Source organism: Gigantopelta aegis, chromosome 5 (assembly GCF_016097555.1).
Source record: "Gigantopelta aegis isolate Gae_Host chromosome 5, Gae_host_genome, whole genome shotgun sequence".
Classification (NCBI taxonomy): domain Eukaryota; kingdom Metazoa; phylum Mollusca; class Gastropoda; order Neomphalida; family Peltospiridae; genus Gigantopelta; species Gigantopelta aegis.
This window is the reverse complement of record NC_054703.1, coordinates 13,832,322-13,851,325: the sequence shown is the minus strand read 5'-3', so window position 1 is coordinate 13,851,325 and position 19,004 is coordinate 13,832,322. Positions and strand designations below refer to the sequence as shown.

Below are 19,004 nucleotides of genomic sequence, written 5' to 3'. Positions count from 1 at the left end.
CACATACACGATGACGAAGAAGCCCTCCCACCTAGATGTACGCGATGCTAGTAAGTATATATACACACATACACGATGACGAAGAAGCCCTCCCACCTAGATGTACGCGATGCTAGTAAGTATATATACACACATACACGATGACGAAGAAGCCCTCCCACCTAGATGTACGCGATGCTAGTAAGTATATATACACACATACACGATGACGAAGAAGCCCTCCCACCTAGATGTACGCGATGCTAGTAAGTATATATACACACATACACGATGACGAAGAAGCCCTCCCACCTAGATGTACGCGATGCTAGTAAGTATATATACAGACATACACGATGACGAAGAAGCCCTCCCACCTAGATGTACGCGATGCTAGTAAGTATACACATACACATAACACAGGTGGTTAAATCATCCCGGTACCGTGTCCTACCCAAAGCAGTTTGACGACTCAATGAGTAGGTGTACGGTCACTACACCGAATTCCCTCTAACCACTAAGAAACAAACCACATAGACGAGGTGTGTGCCCAGGACAGCATGCTTGAACTGTAACTGGATATAAGCACGAAAATAAGTTGAAATGTATCAATGAATGAATGAAAGAAAGAAAGAATGAATGAATGAATGAATGAACGAATGAACGGATGAATGAATGAATGAATGAATGAATGAAAAGATAGACTTACAGGCCAATATGCATACATTCGTGTACTGATTTTCAGATGCTTCGTCCAGTGTAGATTTAGTCCACGGACGATTCGAACACCAAGCATTCGTCCATTGACGATTCGAACATCAAACATTCGTCTACAGACGATTCGTACACCAAACATTCGTTAATGGACGATTCGTGCACCAAACATTCGTTGTCGGATTCTTCGTACACCAAACATTCGTTGACGGACGATTCGTACACCAAACATTCGTTGACGGACGATTCGTACACCAAACGTTCGTTGACGGACGATTCGTACACCAAACATTCGTTGACGGACGTTTCGAATACCAAACATTCGTTGACGGACGTTTCGAATACCAAACATTCGTCTACAGACGATTCGTACACCAAACATTCGTTGACGGACGATTCATACACCAAATATTCGTTGATGGACGATTCGTACACCAAACATTCGTTGACGGACGATTGCACCATCCCACTGACAGGATAGCACATGTCAGTCGCGGTGCACTGGCTGGAACGAGAAATAGCCCAATGTGTCCAACTGCTGTGATTGAACCCAAACCGACCCGCATCAGGCGAGCATTTCACCACTGGGCTACGTCCCGCCCCCTGACGTTCTCTAGATTCCACCCCCACCCCCACCGTCCCCCACCCCCACCGTCCCCCACCCCGCGACAGGCTGGTTACAATAGTGGTGACGATGATTTGTCAGTTATACATTTCGTCCAAGATCGATTTGTCCACAAAAAACGAACATATCGAAATGATGTTGTTATATATATATTTTTAAATTTCAGCTACGTTTACCGATCAGCATACAAGTTGGTGACCCGGTTGAGACATCGACCGATCCCCATGTGTTGTAGGGGATACACAGAAATCGACAACCAGTGCAAACGTAACAATATATAGAGGATATTTCATGTGTTTTGTCAAATGTGATTTATATCTCATCTAGTGAAGTTTGCAATCATATCTCACGAGTCACGTTTGCGCGACGAGTGTGATATGATTGCAAACGTCAAGAAAACCCCCCATGAAATTTTCTATTTATTATATAACTTTTGGCAATTTACCTTTATTTTTAAAATGCCAGCAGCAAAATAGTTCCGGCTTTCTTACACTGAAGATAACACTTTCTATAGTGACCACAACACAATTTAAAGTGAAATAGTAAATTTGTTACTCTAAAATGTAACGATAACACAATTTAGACTGAAATAGAGAAATTTTCACTCTAAAATGTGCTATCGTCACTGAGTGAGTGGTAACACTTTTATTTCACTGATATTTCAAGATATTTCACTAAATGTTATATAATAAAATTTAATATTAAAGGAAGGAAATGCTTATATGACGTCGGACATAATATGGTTAAGGACCACACAGATATTGAGAGAGGAAACTCGCTGTCACCAATTCATGGGCTACTCTTTTCGATCAACAGCAAGGGTCCTTTTATATGCACCATCCCACAGACAGGATAACACATATCACGGCCTTTGATATACCAGTCATGATGCACTGGCTGGAGCTAGAAATAGCCTAATGGGCCCACCTACGGGGATCGATCCCAGACCGACCACGCATCAAGCGAACGCTTTACCACTGGGCTACGTTCCGCCCCTTTGATATTAAAGTGACAGAGTGACAGACGCTATTTTTTAGCACTAAGGCGTATTTTTTTTACTATTAGAGACGTTTTTGACAAATGAAATGGGACATTGCTTACATTTTTATTGTTTAGAATATCCATTTCCAAACATCAGAAGTGTTTGTGGTAATCCTGGTGTTTGTAATGACACGAAATGCATTTTTACATAATTCTAAAAACGCACATGCGTCTGAATCTCTCTCTCTCTCTCTCTCTCTCTCTCTCTCTCTCTCTCTCTCTCTCTCTCTCTCTCTCTCTCTCTCTCTCTCTCTCTCTCTCTCTCTCTCTCTCTCTCTCTCTCTCTCCTCCGTCTCTATCTGTCTGGCTGTCTCTCTTTCTCTCTCGTTTTGTCTATCTCTTTCACTCTCACTCTCCCTATATCTGCCTCTTTCTCCTTTAATCTCTCTCGCACCTCTCTTTCTCGCTGTGTCTCTCTCATTCTTTATCTCTGTCTCCGTTTCTCAGCCTTGTGGTCCTCTCTCACTCAGTCAATCTCTCCACCCTCCCCTGTCTCCGAATCGTTCTCTTCATTATATAAGAAGCAAATTACAATATATGGTGAAATCATCCTTTTTTAAATTTTACTTTTCTTTCAGCGGTGTGTACGCAAGGGTGCGTACATGGGAAGTGCGTGTCTCCAAATATCTGTTTGTGTTCGTCTGGCTTTAGAGGCGATAGTTGTGATTCAGGTATGTATATAGAAGAACCACGAATTTCGTGCTGAGAAAACAATATTAATGACAAAACATTCACATCTGTTAAAATTCCATTTTTACCTTTCAAAATGAAAATTCTACTGAACACAAATGCAGGATGTAAAGATCTGTACAATATGTTGAATAAAAAACCCATAACTCCAAAATCACAGATAAAATATGCAAACAAAGGATTGACATACGACTGTTGTACGTGGGAAAAATACTATGCTCTACCTTTCTTTTGTTTAAAAGATACAACTTTAAGGTGGTTTCAATACAGACTGTTACATAGAATTCTGGCTACTAATACTTTTCTTCATATGATACATTATGTTGATTCAAACAAATGCTCTTTTTGTCATAATGAACCGGAGACATTGCAACACCTTTTTTACGACTGCATTAAAGTAAGAAACCTTTGGGAAGCAGTTAAAAAAAATTGAATTTTGAAAAAAACTGGTCTTTGCATCTCACTAAGCAAAAATGTAGTTATGTTTGGAATGACAGTTGGTGATCTAAGATACGTCCTAAACTGGATAACTGTCAATATGAAATATTACATTTACAACATGAAAATACTTAAACAAAGTTTGCACAAAAAGGCCATTCAAAATATCCTGAAAACTAAATTCCAAATAGAAAGATGTTTTTATTTAAAAAATTGCCAGTATGACAAATTTAATGAACATTGGGAGAAATGGTTGAATCTTTTTTCTTGAAAATCGGAGAATTAATTGACACTACTTTCTTCAATCTCATAACTGCACATCTTATTAACCTAAAGGAAAATCTGGGCTTGCTTGGATATACGAAAACTTCAGTAGAACCAGAAAACCAATCTTAATCTACAATACGAGTAAATAATACATGCTTCTTTCTCTCTTTTTTAGTTTCTGTTTATCTTTCCTCTTTTTTCCCCCATTCATTTCATCTGTCCATTCTCTATCCCCTGTCCCCCTCAGATCAAAACCATTATTGTATTCATATTTATGTATTGTTTTTAACAAATACAAATGTATGTAACTAGAAGGTATGAATATATACATGTATTTTTGTAAGGCAATGATTCAAGGCTCCCCAGGGACCCTATCACTGTCAACTGATCTGGTGGCAATAAACTCATTAAAAAAAAAAGAAAAAAAAAAAAGAAAAAAAAAAGAAGAAAATAAAACATCCTGTTACATCGAAAATGATCATTGAAAGGCCTCGGTGGTGTCGTGGTTAAGCCATCGGACTACAGGCTGTTCGGTACAGGGTTCGCAGCTCAGTACCGGCTCCAACCCAGAGCTAGTTCTTAAGGGCTCAATGGGTAGGTGTAAGGCCACTACACCCTCTTATTTCTCACTAACCACTAACCAACTAACCACTAATTCACTGTCCTGGACAGGCAGCCCAGATAGCTGAGGTGTGTGTGCCCAGGACAGCGTGCTTTAACTTTAATTGGATATACGCACAAAATATGTCGAAATGAAAGGTGTAGGCTCATATAGACTGTATGTGGCGCGCGTGCGTACAGTCAATGATAGAGAGTGAGAGTGAGAGTGAGAGTGAGAGTGAGAGTGAGAGAGAGAGAGAGAGAGAGAGAGAGAGAGAGAGAGAGAGAGAGAGAGAGAGAGAGAGAGAGAGAGAGAGAGAGAGAGAGAGAGAGAGAGAGAGAGAGAGAGAGAGAGAGAGTGAGAGTGAGAGTGAGAGTGAGAGTGAGAGTGAGAGTGAGAGTGAGAGTGAGAGTGAGTGAGTGAGTGAGTGAGTGAGTGAGTGAGTGAGTGAGTGAGTGAGTGAGTGAGTGAGAGAGAGAGAGGAGAGAGAGAGGAGAGAGAGACGAGAAGAGAGAGAGAGAGAGAGAGACAGACAGACAGACAGACAGGACAGACAGACAGACAGAACAGACAGACAGACAGACAGACGACAGACAGACAGACAGACCCTCCAGACAGACAGACAGACAGAGAGACAGAGAGAGAGAGAGAGACAGAGAGAACAGAGAGAGAGAGAGAGAATAAGAGAGAGAGACGAGAGAAGAGAGAGAGGAGATAGAGAGATAGACCTCCTAAGAGAGAGGAGAGACGAGAGAGAGAGAGAGAAGAGATAGAGAGAGAGAGAGAGAGAGAGAGAGAGAGAGAGAGAGAGAGAGAAGAGAAAGAGAGAGAAAAGAGAGAGAGAGGGAGAGAGGAGAGAGGTCTCCTGAGACGAGATCTCTCTCTCTTGCTTGTCTTCTCTAAGAGAGAGGAGAGAGTCTCTCTCCCTCCTCTTCTGAGTTCGCTCCTCTGTCTTCCTCTCGGAGAGAGAGAGAGACTCTGTCTTCAGGAGAGAGCTTCTCATCCGAGAGAGATGCCCCCCTTCTCGTTTCTCTCTTCTCTCTTCCTTTTCTCTTCTCTGCTCCCTCCAGAGAGAGGAGTGAGAGACAGACAGACAGACAGAGAGGGAGGTGAGAGCGTCTAAACTGGAGCGTCTGCAAAACGCAAGCGGCCAACCACAATGAACTACTTGTATATGTCCAAAACGCAAGACGCAGACGCAGAAGGCGGACCGCACGCACGCACCGCACCCAATCTATAGGAGCCTTTACACTTTGTTCAGTTCATAATATACTTCGGGGGAGGGAACAAAAGAAGGAAATGTTTTACTTAACGATTTAATCAACATAGTTTTAACCTACGGTTAAGTAGTGACAGACAGACCGGGACCACACAGATAACGAGAGAGGACATCCGCTGTTGGCAGTCCATAGGCTACTCTTTTTAAAGGCATATTCTTCTTATAAATCTCTTTCAGAAACAGAAAGTTTATATTAAATATTTGCCACATTCTCTTGAGAATTGTTTTTAAATTTAGTTGTTTGTCACACAAATTAAAAGTACAGAAAAGCAGATATTATCCAGTAATAGAAAGAAATGAAACTATCTGTATAAAGTGCATGTCTTTTTGTTTTAGTATATTCATATTATGGTTTGAGCAGGAAATATTTCATGTCAAAATATTTTATAGTAAAAGCTTCAAGAGAAAAAATTAATTGATTGATTTCCACCCAAAATATAAAGTGTTTAATAGGAATAGCTTTGTTTCTAAAGAGAAATTTGCCAGTTTAAATTGAATATTATATTATAATTTGTACATAAGTAACTCACGATTAATTTGTTTTAAAAGTAGTTATCTTGGTCATGTGGCCTCAATAACTGAATGAATATCATGTCTTGTCGTTTCGAGTAACAAAAATTGATATTTTATATGTAGGAACGTTGAGGCAGGACTTGTAGATTATGGTATCCCCAGGGCCGGATTTAGACCTTGGGGGTGGGGGGTGGGGGGGGGGGGGTGTCAGGCGCCCGCGGCACTTGAGGTTCGGGGGCTCCTCAACATTAAATTACAAGACAAATAAAAAAAAATTATAATTATTTAAATATTACTTCTTTTTTTTATAAAGGAAGTCCTTAGTCTGGGGGTGAGGGGCGGGACGGGGGGTGGTGGGAGGGTGGGGGGGGGCGGGCAATTGTCCATTTTGCCCCCTTATAAATCCGATACTGGGTATTCCCATTTCCATGGCTAGTGATATTCAATATTGAGCTAGTAAATAACTACTATTGCCATGTCCGACGGCTAGTGAAATAAAAGAGGGTGAAATGTTGAAGTTGAGTCTATTTTATAAATATTAATATCCTGCCCCCACCCCAACCCCCAATGTTAGTGTGTTTACTCTCTGTTTGCCTCTTTAGGTGACACATCTGATTATTACTATTATTTAGTAAATTGTATTAACTTAAAGTAAAGTAGGGCTAGTGAATTTGTAATTGTGACTAGTAAAAAAAAAATAATCACTGATCCCATGGCTAATGGATTTTATAAACATTCTGTAAGCCCTGGTTGAGGGTAGAGATTGTCGTATTCAGATTGATGGGTCATGATGTTGCTGATGTACTGTATCTCGTATGTTTGGCCAGAGGAGTTAACATTGTCGCCCCGTGGATTTCATTTGGTATAGATGAACCTGAAGCGTTATTAAAATGTTGCTTTGCTTTCTTTCATTCCAGTGTGTCCTTCAGGCAGATGGGGACCGAACTGTGAGAGGACGTGTGATTGTTCAGGATACGGAACGTGTGACCCAACCCTAGGTCACTGTATTTGTGCGCCAGGCAAGTATACTCATAAAAAAAAATAAGGGAACACTTGATTTTTTTTTTGTGGAGGTTTTTTTGTGGAGGTTTATTGTAGTTTTGTTTTGTTTTATTTTGTTTTATTATTTTTTTATTTTTTTGTTTGTTGTTGTTTTCTGTTTTTTAGTGGGTTTTGGGTTGGGAAGGTTGTGTGTGTTTATTGTGTTTTTATTATGTGTTTTGTTTGTGTTTTTGTTATTAATAATTTATTTTTAAATATTTTATTTATTGACACACACACAAACACATTTTATAATTACCGTTATATGGCTTCGGAAATATTGTTTTAGGGAGAGAGAAAAAACAGAAACTCAGCTCCACTTCATGGGCTACTCTTTTATATGAGCAGAAAGTGATCTTTTATATGCACCATCCCGCAGACGGGATTGTACACTCAATGACCTTTGACCTGGCTGGTACTAGAAAAAAACAATGGGCCCACTGACGTAAACGTTGGTATGATTTTAATGGTTTATTTAACGATTCACTCAACACATTTTATTTACGGTTATATGGCGTGGGACATATGGTTAAGGACCACACAGATATTGATAGTGGAAACCCGCTGTCGACACTTCATGGGCTACTCTTTTCGGTTAACAGCAAGGGACTTTTATATGCACCATCTAATAGACAGGATAGCACATACCACGGTCTTTGATGTGCCAGTTGTGAGTTACTGGCTGGAACGAGAAATAGCCCAATGACAGGGATCGATCCCAAACGGCCCGCGTTGGTGTAATCTCTAATGTACGTCTATTTATCCCGCAATCACTGTATACATTGACAAGATATGACGACTAGATAAATCTCTATATTTTCGGTCACTGACCATAAATATAGGTCACGTGACATAAGACCGTCTCGACTAGCATTTTAGACTAAATGTTCAATAAACATACTCTTTAAATCATTTGTTTAATTACAATAAAAACGCGTTATTCAGTTGTGTTGCAGGTTTGTAGGTTAACTAGGGTCTGCTACATTAATGTGTATTTTGTTTAACTACACCACTAGAACACGTTTGTTGTGGGTACAGATTGACATATCCACGGTACAAACTGGCTGTGTCAGAATATGTCCAGGACAAGAAAGGGGTGGGGTGGGTTGGAGGGGGACCGCATGCACTGACATGTGCAAGGGAGCACTAGCAGTCCGACCGGGGCTGGTAACAGGCGGAGGGTGGTATGGTGCTATGAAATTTGGAAAGTCCCGTAGTATTAAGCCAAAGGGAATGGGTGCGTATTTTTGAGAAGGAAATTAGGCGCAATTTTGAACGGTCGCCCAAAAATCAAAGATAACATTTCGTAGAATAGGCTACTGTATTTACATAGCCGCCCAACTAACTGTCTGGTCCCGGGCCAATAACCCCGAATACATGACCCTATCCTATATAGAAAATAATTTGGCGTAACAGGTCATTAGCGATCATATTTAATAGGAAAACCGGCCTCGGCGGTGTCGTGGTTAAGCCGTCGGACATAAGGCTGGTAGGTACAGGGTTCGCAATCCAGTACCGGCTCCCACCCTGAGCGAGTTTTAATGATTCAGTGGGTAGGTGTAAGGCCTCTACACCCTCTTCTCTCTCACTAACAGACAGTCCAGATAGTTGAGGTGTGTGCCTGGGACAGCGTGGTTGAACCTTAATTGGATATAAGAACGAAAATAAGTTGAAATGAAAAATTTAAATAGGAAAACAGCAAAAGGGAAATAACTCGTGTCGTCTTATTTCTTGTGGCAATGAGAAATATAAATACAAATTTACTGTTTTGTTTAGTTCTTCGTTTGTTTGTTTGTTTTTATTTTTGTTTCTTATATAATAATTTAATGTTGATAATGCATGGTTAGCCGTGGGTTCGAGATAAATAATCTAGAACAATAGTGTGACGTCAGAAGTGTGGTTTAAAGAACATTATGATCCCCACAAAAAAAACCCACACACAAAAAACACAAAAAAGAAAGAAAAAAACCCCCAAACAAACCAATTCGTTCCTCATATATTTATATAAAATCATTAATTTAAAGGGAAAGACTTCAAAAAGCACCATCAAAAGCACCCTTGTGGAGGAGATTTTACACAGAATAGTCAAAATGTCTAATTTTTCAAAGGCAAAATATAGCGATACTGGATTACGAAATATAAACATTCATTATGTTGGTTTTATAGAAGAAAAAAAAAGATTTAACCGTAACCTTAACCTAACTCTAACAAATATTTCTTTAAAATTGTTGGGAGGTGGGGGGGGGGGGGGGGGGGGGGGGGGTGGAAGGACGACTTGCCTTTCATCTGTTCATTGATTCAAATAGTCCAACATTTTCTTTTTTACACTGACAAATTAAACAGAAATGAACATATATTTAAGAATACACTACTTACAAATGTGTTATGTGTATTTGTAGAGATAAACTAAATTAGGTGACGTTTAAACAGGGAAATAAAATTTAAAAATAACTCGAGCTCGTCTCGATGACCATTGCTTCTCAGACATACATGCGTTTTTAGAATTATCAAAATGCATTTTTAGGGTATTATAAAAAACAACAAGTGGATAACCAGAACCACCTCAGGTGTACGATAATTAATATTGTAAATAACAAAATGTAAGTACTTCTAATTTAAATTATGAAAGACGGTGTTAATAGTGAAAAATATGCTGTAGTGTTTAAAAACTAGGGACTGTCGCTTTAAACTCTCTATTATCTCCAAACGAGACTGAATAATTATTCTTCTTATTATTGTTATTGTTTTTTTGGCATTAAAACAGGTTACACTGGAGGGAAGTGTCAAACAATATGCCCTCAGGGGACGTACGGAAGAAACTGTCAGTACCACTGCGCATGTCGACAAGCTGACGCAACATGTGATCACGTGAACGGAAAATGTAATTGCCCGCCTGGTTTCTACGGAGCGCTGTAAGTGCCATTCTTACATGTCTGTAATCTGTATTAACGTAATTAATTAAAAAGTTGCATAATCGTCATTAGATATAATATTATAGCTGTTGTATAGAGATAAAGACAAAACTGTATTCACGTCTACATTGAATTAAAACAGAGAGAGAGAGAGAGAGAGAGAGAGAGAGAGAGAGAGAGAGAGAGAGAGAGAGAGAAGGAAAAGTATGCATACTATATTGCATTTACACAAATGTAAGTAACACACCTGCAATGGACAGAACTCTCTGGCGAAGTTAGAAGATGTGCCCACTAAAGGCGTGCTCGAACAGTTCTGTGATGGAAGCATGCCAAAATATTACACAGTATCAGTGTAAGGGCGGGATTTTGCTCAGTCGGTTGAGTGTTCGCTTGAGGTATTTCCGTTGCAGGATCGAACCACCTCGGTGGATCCATTCAAGTGATTGGCTTTTTTTCTCGTTACAAGCAAAAGAAAGAAATGTTTTATTTAACGACGCACTCAACACATTTTATTTACGGTTATATGGCGTCAGACATATGGTTAAGGACCACACAGATTTTGAGAGGAAACCCGCTGTCGCCACTACATGGGCTACTCTTCCGATTAGCAGCAAGGGATCTTTTATTTGCGCTTCCCACAGGCAGGATAGCACAAGCCATGGCCTTTGTTGAACCAGTTATGGATCACTGGTCGGTGCAAGTGGTTTACACCTACCCACTGAGCCTTGCGGAGCACTCACTCAGGGTTTGGAGTCGATATCTGGATTATAAATCCCATGCCTCGACTGGGATCCGAACCCAGTACCTACCACCCTGTAGACCGATGGCCTGCCACGACGCCACCGACGCCGGTCGTTACAAGCAATGCACCACAACTGGTCAAATGCCTTGGAGAGTGCACATAAAATATCTCTTGATGCACTAGGGGGACATGTAGCGGGCTTCATTTGATGATTTTACTTAATGTTTTGGATTTGCCATAGTTTGACATCCAATAGCCGATGTATTTTTTGTGCTGGGGTGTCGCTAAACATTCATTCATTCATTGATTCATTGATTCATTCATTGATTCATTGATTCATGCATTCATTCATTCATTCATTCATTTATTCATTTATTCATTTGACGATTATGTGTTAGATTTACCAACGGTTTGACATAATATAGCCATGATTAATAAAGCAATGTGTTCTAGTGTTGTCTCTAAACAAAACAAACTGTAACTTTTATATCCCTTTAATGTTCAGAGAAGTCCACCCCAAGTACCATCTTTAACATGACCAGTGGTCGGGGTTGAGACAGAACTTATACCAAACTTCTTCAAGCTTATAACTGCAGGTTGCTATGCATCCACCCCCTTCTCACTAGCAATAATGTTAACATTTTCCAATAAAACAAGTGACGTAAGCCACGCATGAAATACGTGTATACATTATTACAAGAAAAGTGTGTGCCACCTACCTTTTATAATATTCTAATATTGTGGTAAGGTGACCATTTTCTAATAACAGAGTGTAACTGACAACCGTTCCCTCCAAGACAGTACTGCAGGGGAGGATGCAGGGTTTTTTTTCTAGGGAGGGGTGCACCGTTTAAAATGGGGAACTCCTATATTCATGAGGAGGTGAATCGTTTAAAATTGCAATCACGGTATTCAAGAGTACACTAATGCGTGCTATCGAAATGGAAATGTTCCACATACATATCAAAATAAGTAAGATATAACATGATACCCACTAAAACATTTTTTATTGTATCCATCGGATAAACAGTATAGTTCAGGACATTTCGAATTTCGGGGATAGGGGTTCGCAGCCCCAGCACTCTCCCCTTGTATCCGCCCCTGAGTAAGAACACAGCTTAGCGACTCATACTTTTTTTTAACGTCACTATTAGAGCACAATCATCGGTTATTGGGTGTCAAACATTTGGTAATTTTGACATATAGTCTTAGGGAGGAAACCCGCTACATTTTTTCCATTAGTAGCAAATGATCTTTTATGTGCACCATCCCAAAGGCATGATGGCACATACATACCACGACCTTTGATATACCAGTCGTGGTGCACTGGCTGAAACGAAAAATAGCCTTATGGGTCCACCCACCAACGGGGATCGACAGCAACCTTTCCACTTGTCATTATCATCTGTCGTATCTAGGATATCTGATAAATGAGCCCAGAACAGCGTGCTTGAACCGTAATTGAATTAAATCTAGACATAAGATTAAATGAATATGTGTATGAACGATCGAATGTATGAACGAATGAACAGATGGATGAATGAATGAATAAATGAACAAATAAGTGAACAAATGGATAAGTGGATGAACGAATGAATGAATGATTGAACAAATAAATGAATGACGAATGGATAAATGAATGAACGAATGAATGATGTTTCAGGTGAAAGATTAAGTCATGTATTTTTTCTCTTCCACCCCACTTTAATCAAATGTGTTTCTTTTAACGTTTTGCTCATCATAGTTGTGAGAAAGTCTGCCCACCTGGTTCCCATGGCAACCATTGTTTGGAAAAATGTGACTGCCAGAACGAGATCTCGTGTAACCCGAGAGATGGAAGTTGCAAATGCTTGCCAGGATGGAAAGTGAGTTTTCTATTGACTAATTGATTTTTATGTTTATTTATAAAACTTTAACACACATTGTGTTAGGAGCATAGCTTGACTTTTGTATTAATAGTAATAAAGTGCGAGGCGTAACCCAATGGTAAAGCGCTCGTCTAATACGCAGTTGATTTAGGATCGAACCCCACTGGTGGGCCCATTTGGGCTATTTTTCTTTCCAGCCAGTGCACCACGACTGGTATAGTAAAGGCCGTGGTATATGCTGTCCTGTCTGTGGGATGGTTCATATAAAGGATCCCTTGCTACTAATGGATACAAAATGTAGCAGATTTCCCCTCTAAGACATCAAATAGCCGATGATTAATAAATCAATGGGCTCTAGTGTTGTCGCTAAACAAAACAAACTTTAAACTTTTCTCTAAGACTATATGTCGAAATTACCAAATGTGTCACATCCAATAGCCAATGATTAATAAATCAATGGGCTCTAGTGGTGTCGTTAAACAAAACAATGTCGTTAAACAAAACAAACTTTAAACCTTTCTCTAAGACTATATGTCGAAATGATCATATGTTTCACAATCAATAGCCGATGATTAATAAATCAATGTGGCGTCTTTAAACTGAACAAACCTTAACTCTAATAGCAGAAATTAAACCGGCCTCGGTGGCGTCGTGGCAGGCCATCGGTCTACAGGCTGGTAGGTACTGGGTTCGGATCCCAGTCGAGGCATGGGATTTTTAATCCAGATACCGACTCCAAACCCTGAGTGAGTGCTCCGCAAGGCTCAATGGGTAGGTGTAAACCACTTGCACCGACCAGTGATCCATAACTGGTTCAAAAAAGGCCATGGTTTATGCTATCCTGTCTGTGGGAAGCGCAAATAAAAGATCCCTTGCTGCTAATCGGAAAGAGTAGCCCATGTAGTGGCGACAGCGGGTTTCCTCTCAAAATCTGCGTGGTCCTTAACCATATGTCTGACGCCATATAACCGTAAATAAAATGTGTTGAGTGCGTCGTTAAATAAAACATTTCTTTCTTTTTCTTTCTAATAGCAGAAATTATAAAATGCCGAAAAAAGGAAAATAGGCCTTTAAATTTTGTTGACCTTGACATCTGTTTTGCAGGGCGACATCTGCAGTCTAAAATGTTCGCCAATTCATTATGGTGCCGGCTGCGCGGAAACGTGCCGCTGTTACAACGGGGCTACATGTGACCATATTACCGGCAAGTGCACATGCGCAAACGGATACTTTGGCAACAGGTAAACATGCGTAATGAAATTCGTAGTCTCGCTAAAAAAAACACCTCCTATTCCAAATATGATTATGTTCATATGGCCGGGATATTGGTTGGGAAGGAGGCCGCCATTAAAATTCCCAAGCTATGTCTTTAAAAGGTTAAGTGGACATTCCTGAGTTTGCTGCAAGTTTTAAGATGCTATAGACTAACAGAGACTTTTTAACGATTGTAATAATTACATATTGTGACGGAACATGCGCCTAAATTTGTTTTTGCCTGTGGCGATTTTACTTGTGTTAGAGGGCCGTGTGCAGTTTAATTGCACTTAAGCCCAGGTGGGCAACTTGTTACGTAATACTTCTGCGCGACGGTCTTCGATCGGTACGCCTAATACACACCCAGCCAGGTGCGGAGGCCATGTGGCTAGTAGTTACGTAATATCTCCGATAGTGCTGTTTATGGCCAGGAGATTGCTCGCGGTTGGCGACAGCCAGACTGACGATCAGAGAGAAATATACCGACTCTAGTAGAGTTGAAATATCAGATGATAAGGGGAGGTACCGCCTTGTACCCCCAGGCGTATTCTGATTTATAATAAATAGCTAGTTTTTAGAGATATCTAAGAGAACGAATTAGGAAGGCTCCGAGGGAACGTTAGTCCGTTTGGACTTTGGTAAATATCATTTCTGCTCTGTGTATAACCTTGATGTGATTGATGTGACTTTAAATATTTTAATACTGTATTATACCAATATTCTTTAGACAGTGTCTTCGGTCATCTGACGAAGTAAATCGTAGACTTTTTGTTCTAACATTATATGAGTATTTGGTAATATAAAGCTTAGCCAGTCATCCTAGCGGACCTAGGTACACTGTAGGTTATTGTCTTTATTGTAATCGGTACCAGTATTAATTCTGTGTTACAAGGTTACTGAATGAGTAGTTAAGGGTTAATTAAAAATTAACCAGTTAGGAATAGAGCTGTAATTCCTTTATTAATTAAGTTCCCCTGGAAGCGTTTCTAAATTATTACACGTTACTGAACGAGTAGTAAGGGTTAATTAAAAATTAACCAGTTAGGAATAGAGTGGTAATTCCTTTATTAATTAACTTCTCCTAGAAGCGTTTCTCAATTATCACACGTGTGGGTGTGGTGTAACGGTGAAGTGATTCGCATATTGTGTAACTAGACACCTAGAAATTAACTAATTAAGTGATCAGTTCTGGGTTGTTATTATTGCTGTTATTAATTAACTGCTACGGCTGTACATTTGTCAGCGTAGATTAATACAGATTCCAAAGTGTATTGTGTTTTTGTTGTGTTTCTAGTGAGCTAAACGTGCTATAAATATATATACTTTATATAAGATCGTATCTCTGATCATACCTAGAGACGAGCCATACTAGGGTTAACAGCCTGTTACAGAGAGATCTAATAGATATACAGTTAGGAGAGATATTTTGATAATCGTGTTTTATTCAGTTACGGGAATTATAGAATCCCCGTGACACATATTAAATATATTTTTCCGTATGAAATATTAGTGACTGTATATTAAACGTGTTTCTGATCGTTATAATATTTGTACTAGGTTAAAAAAAGAATTATTTCCTAAAATACTATTTTTTCGTACGTACGAAATTATTTGAAGACAAAATCCCGTTTGGGCTTCTTACACATATTAAGACGACCATAGACACATTGAATACACAGACACTGATATTCTAAACAAGAAGATATATTTAATTTGTAAGTTTAATCGTCGAAATATTTTATTAGTCAGAAACATCTTACAGTGCAGCAAAATCGGGAATGTCCCTTTAACGTTTTAATATAATTATTAACAAAGAGCTATACAAGTGAAATATTTGATATTTCACTACAAATTATTTAATTTTGTTGTTATGATGATTTAATTAAAACCTGAAAACAAAATAACCTAAACATTAAGAAATACGTTTTAATTTATTATCTTTTTTGTCTACTAAATATGTAATATTCAAAATAGGCCTAATTATGTTCCAAATTTTTTTGCTAGAATGTTTTTCTCCTCGCTCGTTAGGTGTGTTTTAAAACAACTCGTTGTCAGATAAATAATATTTAATGCTTGTGTCAGGCTATCAAATGACACGCCGGAGTTGACCAACACGACAGTTGGTAAATTTCCTTACTTCCAACCTAGGATGGGTGCGCTCAGATTAACAACTAACCGGTCGTAAGAGAATCGAATTGTGAGAGCGTGTAGTCTATAAACTGAACAGTCGTAGAAGTCGAGAGATCGGCGAGTTGGTCAACTGCGTTGTGACAGTTGGTAGTCTGATCCTAGCATAAGATAAATGATATCTAACGACCAGTCGTGTAGTATTCTCGATATATCAGACCTTGAGATATCGGCGAGTTGGCCAACTACGTGATGGCAGTTGGTAGTCTGATCCTAGCATAAGATAAATGGTATCTAACGACCAGTCGTGTAGTATTCTCGATATATCAGACCTTGAGATATCGGCGAGTTGGCCAACTACGTGATGGCAGTTGGTAGTCTAATCCTAGCATAAAATAAATGGTATCTAACGACCAGTCGTGTAGTATTCTCGATATATCAGACCTTGTAAAACTATGTTCACACTGACATTTAACGATTTGCCGTGTGCATGTTTTGTAGGTGTGAGACACCGTGTATAGAAGGAACGTATGGCAAAGACTGCAAACAGAACTGTTCGTGCGACCATGGTGGTAAATGTAGTGTTGTGGACGGTTCCTGCACGTGCACTAGTGGATACACAGGGACGTTCTGTACGGACAGAGGTAGCAACGCTTCTCTACTTACCCCAGCTCAATGCTCCATTTTCCCTACCCCATTTTCCCTCTTCACCTCTCCCTCCCTCATTCCACCTCTTCTCCGTTCCTTATTTCATTCCCCCTATTCACGTCTCCCTCCCCTATTCCACCTATTCACCTCTCCCTCACTTTCTTCCTCCCCCATTTTTTAAAGTTCACCTCTCCCTCCCTCATTTCCACCTCCATACCTCTTCCTCCCTCATTTCCACCTCCACACCTCTCCCCCCCCCCCCGTCCCACCTATTCACCTATTCCTCCATTTCATCCTCCTCCATTTTTTACTTTCATCTCTTACTCATGATTTCATCCTCCTCCATTTCCCCCGCCCCTATTTTGCACTCCTCAACTCTCCCGCTACTATTTCTGACCCATTTCTTTCCTGATTTCTAACTCCTGCATTCCTCCCTCCCCAAGTTTACCCTCCTCATCTCTCCCTCCTTCATTTCTCCCACCCTCATTTTCTCCTTATCATTTCCAGCATTTCTCCTCCCCTATTTAATTTTCCTTTGTTCATTTCTCTCGCTCTCATTTTCTCTTGTCCATCTCGTCCATTTCCCCTCCACCTTTTTCTTCTCCTCATCTCTCCATCCTAATTTCTTCCTCTTCGAAGAAAATCGCAGTTAGTCTGCTCTCTAGCCCGAGTACCCTGACGGTAAGAAGGGAGGAAGGAAATATTTTATTTAACGACGCACTCAACACATTTCATTCATGGTTACAAGGCCTCAGACATATGGTTAAGAACCACACAAATATTGAGAGAGGAAACCCGCTGTCGCCACTACATGGGCTACTCTTGTCGATTGGCAGGGATCTTTTATATGCACCATCCCACAGATATGATAGTACATACCACGTCCTTTGTTACACCAGTTGTGGATCACTGGCTGGGAGGAGAAATAGCCCAATGGGTCCAAAAACGGGGATCGATCCTAGACCGACCGCGTATCAAGCGAACGCTTTACAACTGAGCTATATCCCGCCACTCTGACCGTCAGGCAGTGGCAGATCCAGAAAATCCATTGGGGGGGGGGGGGGGATGGCATGAGGCGGAATGCCAATGAAACTTTGGAGGGGATCGTAAAAAAAATGAAAATTAATATATAATAAAATTATAACTGTCGCAAAATTTAGGGGGGGGGGGTGGGGGCGGGCCCCGCCTCTGATCAGAGTACTCAGACTATCTGCTCTCATACATGCTTATTTGTTTTGTTCTTCTTCCCCTCATCCCTACCCCCACCCCCAACGCCAATGATTTTGTTTTAAATGTAATGTCTCAGCAAATTGTGAGTGGTGTAACACACAAACCAGAAATGTTCCATGTACATTGTATGGCTTGAGTAATTTCTGATATGCAGAGTCTACTTTCACTTTCAGTTTGCCCCAACAATCGTTACGGTGCGTACTGTAGCAGTGTCTGCAAGTGCAGCTGGTCGCATACCAAGGAATGCGACGCCACTACAGGTTGGTGTAATCAACTTTCGCTTTCACTTTAAACTCAGTTAAGGCTCCAATCCTCTGAACCGGACACATACGTCACCTCTGTTTTGTTTAACGACACCACTAGATTACATTGATTTATTAAACATCGTCTATTGGATGTCAAACATTTGGTAATTTTAGTATATTGAATTATTAGTCATAGGCTATTGGATGTCAAACATTTGGTAAATTTAGTATATTGAATTATTAGTCATAGGCTATTGGATGTCAAACATTTGGTAATTTTAGTATATTGAATTATTAGTCATAGGCTATTGGATGTCAAACATTTGGTAATTTTAGTATATTGAATTATTAGTCATAGGCTATTGGATGTCAAACATTTGGTAATTCTAACATATACTCTTTGAGAGGAAGCTACCTACGTTCTCATTAAAGGGACATTCCTGAGTTTGCTGCATTGTAAAATGTTTCTGACTAATAAAATAGTTCTACGATTAAACTTACATATTAAATATATGTTCTTGTTTAGATTATCAGCGTTTGTATATTCAATGTGTTTCTGGTCGTCTTAATATTTTTAAGAAGCCCAAATTGGAAATTGTCTTCAAATAATTTCGTACGTACGAAAAACATATTTTAGGAAATAAAATGAAATTTACGCTAGTACAAATATTAGAATGATCAGAAACACGTTTAATATACAGCCACTAATATGTTATGCAGGAATATATATTTGATATGTAATTACAATCGTTATAAAGTCTCTGTTAGTCGATAACATCTTAAAAAATGC

At 39.6% G+C, this 19,004-nt stretch overlaps 1 protein-coding gene across 8 annotated transcripts in view; it reads left to right on the top strand.

Moving 5' to 3' along the window:
* LOC121373278 (multiple epidermal growth factor-like domains protein 11) overlaps nucleotides 1-19,004 on the top strand; it is a 97,131-nt gene that overhangs the window by 41,324 nt on the left and 36,803 nt on the right. For all 8 annotated transcript variants that reach the window (XM_041499799.1, XM_041499804.1, XM_041499805.1 and 5 more), the window contains 8 exons: nucleotides 1,485-1,585; nucleotides 2,938-3,030; nucleotides 7,065-7,166; nucleotides 9,953-10,100; nucleotides 12,587-12,707; nucleotides 13,815-13,951; nucleotides 16,593-16,735; nucleotides 18,143-18,229. In XM_041499799.1, coding sequence (XP_041355733.1) covers nucleotides 1,485-1,585; nucleotides 2,938-3,030; nucleotides 7,065-7,166; nucleotides 9,953-10,100; nucleotides 12,587-12,707; nucleotides 13,815-13,951; nucleotides 16,593-16,735; nucleotides 18,143-18,229 — 932 coding nt within the window. The remainder of the gene's footprint in view (nucleotides 1-1,484; nucleotides 1,586-2,937; nucleotides 3,031-7,064; nucleotides 7,167-9,952; nucleotides 10,101-12,586; nucleotides 12,708-13,814; nucleotides 13,952-16,592; nucleotides 16,736-18,142; nucleotides 18,230-19,004) is intronic.